Here is a 14,079-nt window from a genome sequence, read left to right on the forward strand (position 1 = left end):
ACAGCAGATATTTCAATTTTTTTGTTCAACTCATGTACATTATAGACAAAACAAAATGCAAAATCTGTTACCGTAAGATCTCTGAAAGGATGAAGAAGCAAGCCAAGGGGCAGTTTGGCTTTATTTAACAATGCTTGTGTCTGAGGAATATTTGTCAGTGTGCATCGGAAAGAGCTGAAAAAGACAAAATTGATATACAAAACAATTAAAGGTTTTCTCTCTACACAGGAAGTAAAACAAAAATAAAAATTGTAGTATAGTATATAATGTTATAATGCTCTATAATAATAAATTATTTGATATATCATGCAAGTACTGTAGTTTAACACTAGAACAACCAAGGAGGTCATTTAAGCTGTTTTGGAATTTAAATTTAAACTGCTGTGCGTGTATTTAAGATACAGAGCTGTGCTTTCCTGTCTTTTCTTAAATATATGTACTAATTACCCTGACAAAGAATCGCGTTGCTGCAAAAATTAGCGAGATAAAATACTGTCATACCTATTCCGACCAGGAGCAGTTTAAATGACCACTACATATAAAACATTATTATTTATATTTAAATCAGTTGGGACTTGCAGCCATGTACTGAAGTTTGATTATATCAGTCTGCATTCTTCAAGTGAGTGGTCTGTTAACATTCCTATTGTTCCAATGAGCCTCCTGATAGCCCACCAATCAGCCTTGACAGCTCACAGCACCAGGCTGTCTATCTACACTGGTTACTACAAATCACTTGTTTTTCTAAAAAAAGTCATTGTTACCCCAATACACATTGAAAATGGATCGCTGAAGACGCAGGACAGCAAAGCACTGTTTGGAATTACTGCAAATTTTACCAAATTTTTTACCAAATTTTTGCAGCAAAGACGGACAAAGACGAATTTGGCTGTGACGCATGAACCTTCCTGCAGCAGTGACACCAAGATGATCCCTGGTCAATGCCCTTGCAGGAATTAGAAGCTTTCATTGTACTAGTACATGCCAGTGGATCATTTGGTGCCAGAAGCCTAGGTTACTGTTGATAGTTGTACCAAATGCACAAAGACAGTCTGCGGTAAGTGCACTGAATATTTTGAAAAGTGCAGGATCTGTGTGATTTGTGCCAGCACTTAGACTTTGTAAATGATTGTAAATGAAGCCCATTCTGTTCAAATGTTTGTTTATCCATGTCATTTTGATTATAGTATGTCTGTGTATAAACACACAGCTTCGGTTGCTTATATGCGCTTTGTTATGTAGGCAACATAAACCCATTTATTTTAAATTGATAGTTAATTTTCATTGTTTCAGTTGTACAATTTTGTATGTATGACATACTTGTATATACACACATTTATTTTCAAATATGTGTATTTTATTTTTTACCATTTTTTGAGGTTGCGCGTTATGCAATATGTCTGTATATAAACAGATTTCTGTTTAAATGCCAGTTTATTTACAATGTTTCGGTTGTGTAGATGCTTTATATGACATTCCTGAATAAAACTATAACATTGTTTGTCCTTTCATTAAAATATTTATGTTGTTTTTAATATGCCGGTCAAATTGACCAGTCATGGTTGTTATAGGTATGCCTATGAACGCGGTCTTTCTAGTGTTAACAAATGCTTCTAACTTTTACTTGGTATACATACTCTGAACTGCAGTTTGCTTTCTTCAGGTCTGTGCTGAGATTAGGTAAAGGAGCTTGGACTTCTGTACTGGGAAGAATGTTCCGATCTTGCATTAGATTCACAGGCCTTAGTGCTTCCAGCTGCAGGGCAGGTAGGCTCAGTCCCCCCAAGTCAGCAGATAACTGGTTCATAGTGGGGTAAGGCTGCAATACACAAGGAGAAGAAAGATACCTTAAGTAATGATGGAATGAAGTTGCAGTCTTACACAAATGTCAAGGGGTACCCACAGCAGCATCATCATTCACAAGAAATCGCTGCCTTCTGTTTGTAATTAAAATTTAATGTACAGGTCACACAATTTTGTATTCATGATTGTTAGTAAATAAATATTTAAATATGGTCAAACATAAATCATCTCTGTATGAAAGGTGACAAAAAAATGGATTGTATTCCAATGCTGTTCAGTAGGCTGGAAAATCACATCAGACAACACACTACGTTAATCTACCTAGAAACCAATTCCCTTTAAAAGTACTGAAACACCTTAAAGCACTTACAAAGTGTACTACGACAAACAAGGTGTATACAGAGACAATAGAATAACATGCCAGCTAATACGCACATTATTCTATTGTTTTCGTCCTGAATTTTGACTCCCTTCTACCATTTGTGATTGTCACAAAAAGCAGAGTCATCACAACTCAAGTAATTGGTTAGTTTCTTTTTTTAATTAATACATTAATGTCCTGCCAGATGTCATTGTTTACCAGTGTCGACATAAAAATTTAACACAAAAAGTAAAAATGGATTTCAGCATATGAAGAGTTAAGACAATGCTGAACAAATAGGTGCCTTTCAAATTCAATGAGAGTGGTCTAGGGAAGTGGTTCTCAATCTGGGGGGTGCAGAATGTATTCGGGGGGGGTCAGGATTTTTTTTCTAGATGGCACTGTGCATCTGACTGGTGCCTTTTAAGCTCGCATATTACTGGACAAAGTCAGTTGTCATCTGGTGATGTATAACAGCATCGAATGTAGCACTGTATTAAGGTCCACTTGCATTAGTATTGGTAGCTATTTTAATTAGAAAAACATAGGGTTGCAAAGGTGAAGAAAATTGAACTATGAAAATAAAGTCCCTCCTTTATAGTGTTCACTAGTTAAACCTTACTGTAAACCCACACCTGGCATTTCACCTGGAGTCCTACCTTGGAGTCCTGCTGATAGCCAGGACTGCTGGGGTTAAAGGACTGGAAGTTGGTTGGATGGGAGCATGGTGCTGGGGTCTGTTGGTATGCAGGCTGGAGAGACGGGTATCCATAGCCAAAGGGTTTAGCAACTTTAGAAGCCTGTGAAACAGGGGGTCCAGGAGGTAATTTCGAAGAGGTATCTGCAAAGAAACAAACACAAGCAAACATTTAATGTTTTTTTTTCTTTCCAGAAAACCGACAGTACTGTACAGTAACATGACTGTTTCAGGCCAAAACTTCTTATAGACAAAAAAGTTTATAAAAAGTTCAAAGCTCATATTTAAATGAATACCTGGGTAGCTCCCCCCTTCCAAGGCCTCATAATTATTGGGGACTGGAGACGCACTGCTAGTTGTAGAAGAACTGTCAGCACCTAGAATGAATTAACACATTTAGAACATATTCAAAAAACATTTCATTATAGAAAGTAATGATCTTGGCACTCATGGAACATAAGACACAATGCAAAGACAAACTTCTTCCATTCCATCTTTTGTTATTTTACTTATTAGCAATTTTCTCAATTCGTTTTGAAGAATGTGGCACTTACAAGGTAGTTGGGAGCACCAATGTCATTGAGGCACATTAAGGAGAGTGCGGGAGGGGGGTGTTACAAAATTTTGAAAAAAGTGATACATTTGCACGATTAAAGCATGTGCTAGACTAGTAGTGGTCTGCTTGTAGTGTCTGACAAAGTACTCCAGTAGTGCAACAAAGGAGCTTTATTTCACCTCTTGACTGTATCTGCTATCAATTTGAACAGCCTCTGTTTAGACAGGGCTTGTCCATGGGTTTTCGCCCCATAGCAGACAACAATAGTTCAGACTGCCTTCAACTTTTTGTCCTGTAGATGTAGTACACCAGGGCCCACACTGGGCAAAGCATATGGAGCAGTGATGGCAAAAAACAGGACTGGTACGGAGTGTAACCTTTTCCCTGGCTTCTGCAAAAATTAAGCAGACATTCGCAATTGAAAATGCCCATATCTCACTCACCCACTTTGCGGAAGTGACTGATTGCAAACAATAAAAATTTCAGCTCAGCTGAATGCAAGGTTTTAAATTGAAGCTTCATGAGTGCATCCAACATTACATTAAGCCTCCAGCGAGGAACAATATCCTTTATAGGTGGCCGAAGCAGCAGAGTTCCTTTCAAAAATTGCCCAAGTCAATTTTGACATAGCTACCAGATAGGCCTTTAAAGTAGAGGCGGAATTCCCCTCATCAAACAGGTCCTACAAAAATTGCAGTATAAATGCCATGGGACAGGTCATAGGGTCAAACCCACAAGGCAGACACCACGTTTGAAAGATGCCCCACTTGTACCTGTACTGAGAATGTGTGGACGTGGCTCGGGCATTTTGTAGAGTGTTAATAACCTTATTTGATAGAACCAGACTGTTCAAATGCAGCAGTTCAGGGGCCAGACCCTGAGCTGCAGACTCGATGGGTCGGAATGCCATACAGTCCCCCGTGCCCGACTGAGCAGGTTGCGGCGCTTTGGCAGTTTCCACGGCTGGCCACTCAGGAGCTGCATCAGGATTGAAAAACAGTCTCCTGGGCCAATAAGGGGCTACTCGGAACACCATGGCCAGATCCTGCCTGGGTCTGGTGAAAATCAGAGGGCGCAGGGCAAGTGGTGGGAAGGCAAATAACAGTTGTATTGGCCACTGGTGTGACAAGGAATCTACCACCAGTGAGTCCCCGCTCCCTATTATGGAGAATCAGAGGGGACAGTGGGTCAAATCCTGGGAAGCAAAGACATTATCTCTGCTCTCCCAAACTTCTCCCAAAATGAGGCTCGCCACCTCAACTATGAGGCGCTGAGAACTCTTGAGAGGTCCGCCGCCCAGTTTGTTAGCCCAGGCAGAGGTAAACACACTATCAATTAATTCTGTCAAAAATGTTTACCAATTTTCATCACAATTGGATAAGCTGCACTCCAGACAAAAGGAGAAGTGTAAAGTATGCTGTACATATGTATGGGCGTACACACATACAACCACTTCTGCTATACACCTGTAACCGAGGGTTTACTTTAGTGCAGGGGATAAAACAAAAAATAAATAAGAGTCTGCCATGTTTAAACAAAAAGAAATCCCACAGTTGGAAATAAATGGGGAGCAACAGAAACAAGTTTAGCCATGCCATGTTTTAGCCCATATGCTTCTGCCAACAAATGCATTGTTTACTGTAAAAGAAAGAAAAGATTCTCATAAAAATAATGAATCACACCCAAATTCAACTTTATTGTTCCTATGGTTATTGGAGGAGAATAATGGCATACCTGAAATGTGAAAAGAGGTTAAGGGAGATGAGTCTGTCATGCAAAGTTTGGGGTGCAAAAATGATTAAATAAATATGTTTTAAAGTTGAATAGGGTGATTAATCAGTTATAAATAAAAAGTTATCGGACCGTCATGTTTTCCATAGCAAGGTTAAAAAAAAAAATTTAAGTATTGCTTTTATATTAAGTATTGGTATTTAAAACAGATCTATGCATAGGTCTGTTTGAAATACAAAAAAAAAAACAATCCAAGATGGTGTGACCCTGCAATAAGAACCTATTTCTCAAGGAACATTTTTAGGTAAAATTGAAAAAAAATTACAGATTGAGAACCTCTGACATTACCCTATTCATCTTTGCTGCATAAATGAAAGCTGGGTTAAAAAAAAGTGAAGTTGGGCATAAAAACAGGGATGGTAAAAAGGGATGGAGGTGGGCGGCTCGAAATTTAAAGCAGACCTGCTTCCTCATCCTCCTCACCCTCATCGTCATCATCCTCATCATCAGAACTCGATGACAAGGGAGCTGGTGCAGAGCTAGCAGAACTATTAGCAACATTTCCATACTGCATGCCTGTGGAGTGGAGAGCACAAACACAACAACTGTCAGCCAGGCAGGCAAGATCAGAAATCACAAACCAAATCATTCAAACTGAAGTACTACTTACTAGAAGATAGGGAGAGAGACACAGAATACAGAGCATGCATCTAACAAAAGGCAGCTTTGTATCTATGTTTTCATTATTATTTGATGAAATGTGGTGCTCATACTGAATTGGCAGTACTGAGTACTATTTACTCAAAGAGCAGGGATAGCACACAAGGCTGTCTGCAACAGTTCCCTGTGTCAATTGTGCAGAAGTCTGTGGTATAGTTTTGTGGAAGACGAATGCACACTGTGGGTTAAATTCAGAGCTTCAATTCTAGCTTATTTCACAACTGAAATGTGTTTGAACAGCATCATTCACTCAGTGCTGTATAGACCCATTTATAAATATTCTCTAATGTATGTGTACAATGTGTTTAATATGAAAATTAGGAACTTTAGTACAACAGAAGGCTTTTTTAAAATATGTTTTGAAGAATTAAAGTGTTATATTCACAAACTGTTATAACTTGTTGTTTACAGGAGTGTTATACATTTGAATAAGCATCAAAAATAATAATAATAATAATAATAATAATAATAATAATAATAATAGCTTTGTGAAGTGTACTGAAGTTCAAAAATAAAACACACAACCATTTGATAGATTAATTAAAATGTTACAGCACACCCCGTACTGCAACAACAAATGCATCACTTTGCAGTACATATTTTTCAACATAATCATCGTTTTGATATTTACTTACATCCAGGGGAATCAAACTGAATGCATTTCACAAATTATTCTTTGCAACTTTCGGCTGCAGGATGCGTTAATAAAAACATCCAAACAATTGTAATCATGTCAAAGAAATGCATCAATTGAATTTTTATAACACAAGATACAGAAAAAGTTAAGAAATACATCTGTAAAACCTACAGGGTTTTCTTAATGACTTTTACATAATATTTACAATTAAATATCAACAGAAAACAAGTTGTTTATTTTTTGTCATCAAAAATCAGCATGAAATAGCCCCTATGTAACTCTGTTTATGCCCAGTCAATTACATTATATACACTGGAATCTTAATTGGTTTTCATGGTGGCTGATATAAACACAAGCAATTTAAAGAGATTTGCCCCAGAGTGAGAAAGTGCTCGCTTACTAAACACATGCTGTGTTAATGCTGCATGCAACCCTAAACAGCACCTCTCCTCAGTCTGCAGTGGTAGACATTCATTCTAGCATAAACCATCACTTTGATACTTTGTATTGCATCGAGTCTTGATGACAAAGAGACACTTGTGCTTCTTACACTCATCCATTAACTTAAAGAATAATACTGCAGCCCTCACTATTGACCTTGAATCCTTTTGACCTTTATGCATGAAGTGTACAATAATGTATGTTTTACTATACAGCAGTGTACTTTATTTTAAACATAATCCACTTTGCAATATCTTTTTTTTCAGACTCTGAGTTTAATCCAAATTTAGCTTACTACTACACACTGCACTGGTGTTCAGAATTAATGTGGGGTGGCTACAAAGGTACTTGGCTCTTTTTGCAATTCTGACTAACAAAATGGCAGAAGCCTGATAGGTTGAGATATAAGAACATAAGAACATAAGAAAGTTTACAAACGAGAGGAGGCCATTCGGCCCATCTTGCTCGTTTGGTTGTTAGTAGCTTATTGATCCCAAAATCTCATCAAGCAGCTTCTTGAAGGATCCCAGGGTGTCAACTTCAACAACATTACTGGGGAGTTGATTCCAGACCCTCACAATTCTCTGTGTAAAAAAGTGTCTCCTATTTTCTGTTCTGAATGCCCCTTTTTCTAAACTCCATTTGTGATATCAGACAATGTACATTAGCGTGAATGAATTCAATGCTCAATATTTTCAAAATTAATCCTGAAGAAGGAATGATTCTTGAGAACATTAATCATCATCGGTTGCCTGAATCTGACAGTGTATTTATTTATTTTTTCAATGCCATGCTGTGCTGTACATGTTTTCAGTGCAAAAAATGATATATTAAATATTCCATTAACAGGGAGTCAAGTTTCTGTGCAACGGAAATCCAGACTCCTCCTCTTCTCTGACCATGTACAATGGATTTTTATTATTAAGGGAGCAGCACAAAACAACCCCACTACCCTTACAAACCACACTTCTGTGTTGGAAGATGTACCACGTCCAGGTTACGCCTCCACAGCTAGCTAACAAGCCTTATTGTATTCCTCTGGATTGTTTCTTGGCTTGTGTCAGGCAGCTCTGCATGCTCAGCGTTATCCCTTACCTTCATGCTGTGCTAGGGAAGCAGAGACAGGTGGAGTTGGGGTGACCGTAGCTAGTCTCCCAGGTGCAGGGCTGCCAGCTGTAGGATGAACTGCTCCAAATGTGCGATTCCAAGGAGGCTGACAGCTTTGGTCAAGATGGTTAGCAGATGAAGGTGGGACTAAAATGAGATGCAAGATGGATTAGGGGTAGATCCTACCAGCTGGTTCTCCAAAAGACTGGAAGATCACAGTAGTAGATTAATTTGTCACAAATGTATACATGTATTAATTTTCAAGTAGAATATTACAAAACCTTTGTTTGCCTGTTATGTGTTCTCTCACTTATTATCCATTAACATCACAATCCGCTACTGTCCTTATTACGAACCCTATAACTATAATACAGATTCAGTTTACTTTGTATAGAACTGAGAGATTGGACTAAGTGAACAGTAAACAGTGCTTTATGCATGGCTGAAGAATTGAAGTGGTAACACTGATGGGCTTGCATAGTTGCAGATTACAGACAGATCCAAACAAATACCAATCCTTTTCATGTTATGCGAAGGCGATCCTTCATATATTCAAATACAATGATACAAAGTCCCCCAGCTTTCTTGGAAAAAAAAATCAGCATTTTTCTTTTGTATTGTCTCATTAGTATACAACCTAGTAGATTCAGCATCCACCAGTTCTGCAAGATTCTACTGTACTTGCTGAAGTGGGGTTTTCCCCCACTGCTCATTAAAAATAAATGTAGCCACCTAGCTAACAATTTCATCTCGAGGGCTACAGGGAACCTTACTCTTTAAATTGGGTCTTTGGTGAAGACCACGTTTGTATGCGAGTATATTAATTATTGTAGGCAGTAATTCATAGTTATTTAATCACTCGCAAGATGTAACCGTCAACTGCACAACATAGGCGCTGGAGACGGGTGGGCCAACGGGCACTGCCCACCCACTTTTAACAGCAACGATGAGAGAAAAATAAATAAATAAATAACTTGGTGTCGAAAATGCAGGTGCAGGCGCTACAAAAGTATTCAAAAACAGTTTAGAAAATCCAGAGTGCCTCGTCCTGGGACACAGGTAATTAGAAATCTCCTCCAGTGAGAAATTCCATCGAAGGACAAATGAAGACAGCAGCTCCTGTTTCAATTAAGTCCACAGCACAAAGGAATTTTCAGTAAACGCAATAGTCTTTATTTAAACATATTAAAAACCACAACAATGGCTTATGCGTTTCAATCCGTAGGTCTTCCTCAGAGCACAATAGATATTCTGACAAGGAAGGAGCCATCTCCCTTTAAATAGCATGAATAACAATGACCCAAAACCTTATCAGGTCGACACTCGGTCAATTGTGCGCCGCCCCCTGGGAGTTCCTGTCCATGGTCAGCTGTGGAATAGCCTGGACTCGAACCAGCTATGTCCAGGCTATAGGGCACATCCTGCTCTCCATGCGGAGCACCTTTACTTGATGCGCCACCCGGGAGCCCCAGGGTGGTGGAGTTAAGTGCCGAAAATAGCTTGATTGAGCAGGGTAAGTGCACATTTATACAAGTTTAACTTGAACATTAATTTGATCAAGGTCATATTAAAATGAATAATACATTTCCGAATCATTAACACATATCAATCAAGTTGTGTTATTAATATTATTATTATTATTGATCGTTTATTTTTAACTGCCTGTTTTGTCACGTGCAAGATAAAAAAAACTAATAATTTGTTTATACGCCACGCTTCAGTGGGAAGTAATGATTACATTAGTTGTAGTGATTGTGACAGTAATGATTAGAAATTGAACCAGCATAACAGATTTGTGAGCTAGTTTTTCCCTTAGTTGAAGTCTGTATTTCAAATTTATTTATTTATACCTTTTATTGTTGTAGACTATTTTGCAGTCACTGTAGCTGCTGTTCTGTCTCGATGGCTGTACGCTGTGTATATACATTTTTAGAAAGGGAAACGGTAATGCAACATATGACAGTGTAGGTGCTGTGAAACTCAGGAAAGAACAAAAATGTAGCACTCCGATAGGCTGAAACACATTATAGCATGTTGATGCAGTCGTTATCGGTGTGAGATGGGATGTCATGTGGTTCAGTTTTGCGTACCATTTGAAAGATTTCTGGGGGCGCTCCTGCACATGATCCACCCACACTCATCCACAAAACAATCGAACCGAATTTTAATTTAGCACAAGTAGGAGCTCTGGTGCTAAACCTTCAAAACAATTTAGCACTCATTTTCTAAATGATTTGCACCCCTGTATAATGACCCCACTGTGACACTGAACATACCATTTATGTTTAGCCATACAAAATGATCTTATATTGGATTATTAACCATAACTCTGAAACAATATGCAAACATATTTGTCCTAATTAATAAAAATAGGTGTCTAAATGTCTGTGTATTTAACAGACCTCTTAAAGTAATTGTAGCTAACAAAATAATTCCTCAAAATTTTAGCCATTTTGCACTTCTATTAACTGCCCTGGTCTCGAATATACAGTTTTATAATAAACATGTTATTTTAATTTTAAAACGTGATTTTTGGATCTACTTTAGGTTAAAGGAAGCTCTCAGCTTCTATGCCTTTCTTGTGTTATCTGTTTGCACTTTCACTCCCTGGGTCATTTCACTTCAGAAGCGTCTTCTGGGTCAAGGCATATCAGTCAACTGGGGAAGCAACTGATTGGTTATTGACAGGATAGAAGCCAGTGAAGGGGCGCTGACAATTTTACTCGACAGGTGAATTGCACAAGGAAGTACAAGACTTGGCTTGTGAACAGTTTTCTTTAACCTACAGAAGCACCAGGTATCATGTTCGAAATTGAAAATACATGTTTGCTACAACATGTGTTTCTTTCAAAACTGCACATTTGAGACCTATAAAATGGTTTGATGTGCATGGCGGCGACATTTTATGGGACTATTTTGTGATCTACAATTAATTTAAAATAAGTTTTGTTTTTACTTCTCCGGAACTGACATTTACCTGTATTTGCCTTGCTGTTAATGGCAGCTATGGTCCCAGGAAAGTTTCCACTGTAGCTTGGTGGAGCAGACACTGCAGCAGACGAGGGCCACGAGGAAGTAACGCTGTGTCCTAAAGAAACCTGCTGGAGAGGTGCTCGGGGGGCTGTTGACACACTACTAGGAGTAGGTCCAGTACCAACTAAGTTATGACTAGCAGCAGAAGTCTGGGAGGAAGGCAGTGTGCCATATTGACTACTCCCAGGTGCAGAAGGGAAGGAGACAGTGGGATAAGCAGAGTTGGGTGCACTGGGCACAGTGGCCAGAGCCGAAAGTGGGGGGAATCCCTGAGCTGAGGTGCCAGCTGGTCCCACCAAGGGCATAGAACCGCCATAGTATCCAGCGCTGGCAGGGTAAGAACCTGGTTGGGGGGGACCAGTATGTAAAGGGCTAGCTGAAGACATGGAGACATTTGAGGTGGGGCCCACAACCTGAGAACTGACAGGAGGCCTGCTACTGTGTACTTGAGGGGCCCGAAATACAGGCGCCATTTCCGGTCTGGCAGTAGTCTGCATTGGCTGCTGGTTGTTATTCTGGTAATAGTTCATGCCATACTGATTGTTCACTGGAGGGGCTTTCTTGGGCATCTGGGCATAGTGTCCTGGAGCCGAGTTGTAGTGTGGATGAGGTGCGCCATATCCTGCCTGGGACTGCATCAATGGGTAAGTCTGGCCTGGGCCTACAAAACAAACACAGCTGACCATTTATTAAAAATAAAACAAACAGGTTAAAAACGATGTAAATAGTGTCCAAAGGACAACATTCTTTGTTTTGATACAGTTTTCAAAGTTACATACATGAAATTGTCAGATCTGAAATGGAGTTCATTGCAGCTTTATGACAATATATACATTTTCTGCCTAAGGTGTCAGATAGCTATTTACTTTTTCCCCACATTGACTTATTGGTAATGACAGCAATCATCCCACGCCTAACCCTTTTATACTCCAAGAATGTTCACCAACAATCCAGCATTTTCTAGACTTTTCTAGAATTAGGTTCTGCATTATCATATTTAACTTTCTAGCACCTTGTAGACAATACTATCATAGCATCAAAGGGTATGAATACTTTGGAATTTTTGTTTAAAAAAAAAAAAAAAAAGCTTTCCTCATCCACAAAAGCAAAACTGGGATATGTAAACTTTTGACTAAAAGAGTTAGTCAAGCTCTTTTGAATTAAATATTTTTAGTGTGTGTGTATAGAGGAAGTGCCTTCTAATTCCCAAAAAACATAAAACCATATCACATACTAATAGCATATCAAATCAATTCCAAGGATTATATTTGCTTTGTGAGACCAGTCAAAGAAAATTACTAGGAAGTATAGTTGCTTAGTACATCATGCCTAGATTGCAGATTTGTTCAGGTTAACAACTCGCGTATCAAAAAAAAATAAAACACATCCAAATAAAGTCACATTCAGTTTAAACACAAAACACACCATTTCTCACTTTTTTTAAACATTATTCAGACTTACGCAAACCTGATTTCAGTATTTCACGGTGACTTGATAATTAATAGATCTCTGCTTGGCATAAAGCTCGAAGACATAAACCTACACATTAAATTGTTCTTTACGGTATTGCGACAACAATTTATATATTTAACTTTTAAGAATTTGCAATGTATCGATATGTTCTTTGTTGTTGTGGTGCTGCTTGTTTTCGAGAAATACAACAGTGCAAATAAACATAGCATGTGTTTTTATTAAAAATTAAAGGCCTGATCATGTCACCCATCACTTTACGTTACCAGCGGAGTCCACAAAATGACACATTCTTATTTTGACATACGTGACAGGTATTCAAAAAACAGTTAATGCCCTTAAAGTGGAAGTTAAGCGAACATCACATCAGCTCTTGGTAACAACACACACGTAACCAGGTTCTGAACAAGGCCTTTCAGCATCCCCGGTCTCTCGTACCGTTTTGATAGAGGGGAGCCGCTCCTCCATTTGGCGTCGGGTGTCTGCTGAGACCGGCGGCAGGGCTCGGATTAAATCCAGGCACGGACATTTCTCAACTTTATATTCGTTCTTGACAAACAAATTAATAAGCACCCGAGGTGAATGTTCAGACTGCAGAAACCAGTGACACAGTTCCTGTATAGCCCACTATATAAAAACGAAACCGACTCCAACTGCCCGTCCTACTCGCGCTGTATTCACTATACGATTAAATATTTTTTCTCGCTAGATTACGTAAAGTCACCGCTCACAGCGCCACCTGTCGGTGATGGAAACAAGAAGTCACAGACAGAAAAGGTCACAGTCGTAGACGTAAAGCATACCAACAAAATTGTACATATACCAGAAAAACAAAAGTACAACAGTATTCTTGCATTATATTATTTTATAATATCGGTATTCCTTATTTTTCCAAAAAATAAAGAGAAATTGGATATTTCTGTATTGGTTTGAGTTATGCTATGAATAACACTATAATAATTTTGGGCACGGCAAAGGCACAGTAGATAATCTGTGTTATTTATTTTTTAATTATTTTGTTGTTTTTTAATTTGATTGTATTATTTTTTTCTAGTATTTAATTAAACATATGTTCATATACCTCCATAACTATTACAAACAAAATAAAACACTAAGTTCAGTGCAAGGTATACCAATAAAAAATATTGTGCTGATATGTCCACTAATTCAATATTTTTATGAAACAGAAATATTTTGCAGTATTACTTCATTGTACAACAGTAGCTGCATTTATAACAAACTAGTGTCCACACTGTGCAGTACTGTAGTTCATTTTATTGGCACTGCATACATTCTGAATATATTTGTAAAGGTAGCATTTTTAAAATTTTTAAAATGTATATGTTCAGAACATCTATATTTCTAATTTACACAGAACAAAAATATAAACGCAACATGTAGTGCTGGTCCCGTGTTTCGTGAGCTGAAATAAAAGATCCCAGAAATGTTCCATACTTGTTTCAAATTTGTTTACATCCCTGTTAGTGAGCATTTCTCCTTTCCCAAGATAATCTATCCACTTT

General features: G+C 38.3%; 1 protein-coding gene across 4 annotated transcripts in view; it reads right to left on the reverse strand.

Moving 5' to 3' along the window:
• LOC121323194 (protein transport protein Sec24B-like) overlaps positions 1–13,255 on the reverse strand; it is a 35,121-nt gene extending 21,866 nt beyond the window's left edge. Inside the window, exons 1-8 of one of the 4 annotated variants that reach the window (XM_041264100.1) lie at positions 12,995–13,255; positions 11,031–11,747; positions 8,042–8,200; positions 5,632–5,724; positions 3,158–3,238; positions 2,824–3,005; positions 1,638–1,819; positions 72–174 (exon numbers count right to left, since the gene is read on the reverse strand). In XM_041264100.1, coding sequence (XP_041120034.1) covers positions 72–174; positions 1,638–1,819; positions 2,824–3,005; positions 3,158–3,238; positions 5,632–5,724; positions 8,042–8,200; positions 11,031–11,747; positions 12,995–13,085 — 1,608 coding nt within the window. In that variant the 5' untranslated portion in view covers positions 13,086–13,255. Of the gene's footprint in view, positions 1–71; positions 175–1,637; positions 1,820–2,823; positions 3,006–3,157; positions 3,239–5,610; positions 5,725–8,041; positions 8,201–11,030; positions 11,748–12,994 lie in introns of all 4 variants that reach the window. The other 3 variants (XM_041264094.1, XM_041264109.1, XM_041264117.1) reach the window with 3 other exon arrangements.
• Positions 13,256–14,079: the final 824 nt, after the last annotated feature.

This window comes from Polyodon spathula, chromosome 1 (genome assembly GCF_017654505.1).
Source record: "Polyodon spathula isolate WHYD16114869_AA chromosome 1, ASM1765450v1, whole genome shotgun sequence".
Classification (NCBI taxonomy): domain Eukaryota; kingdom Metazoa; phylum Chordata; class Actinopteri; order Acipenseriformes; family Polyodontidae; genus Polyodon; species Polyodon spathula.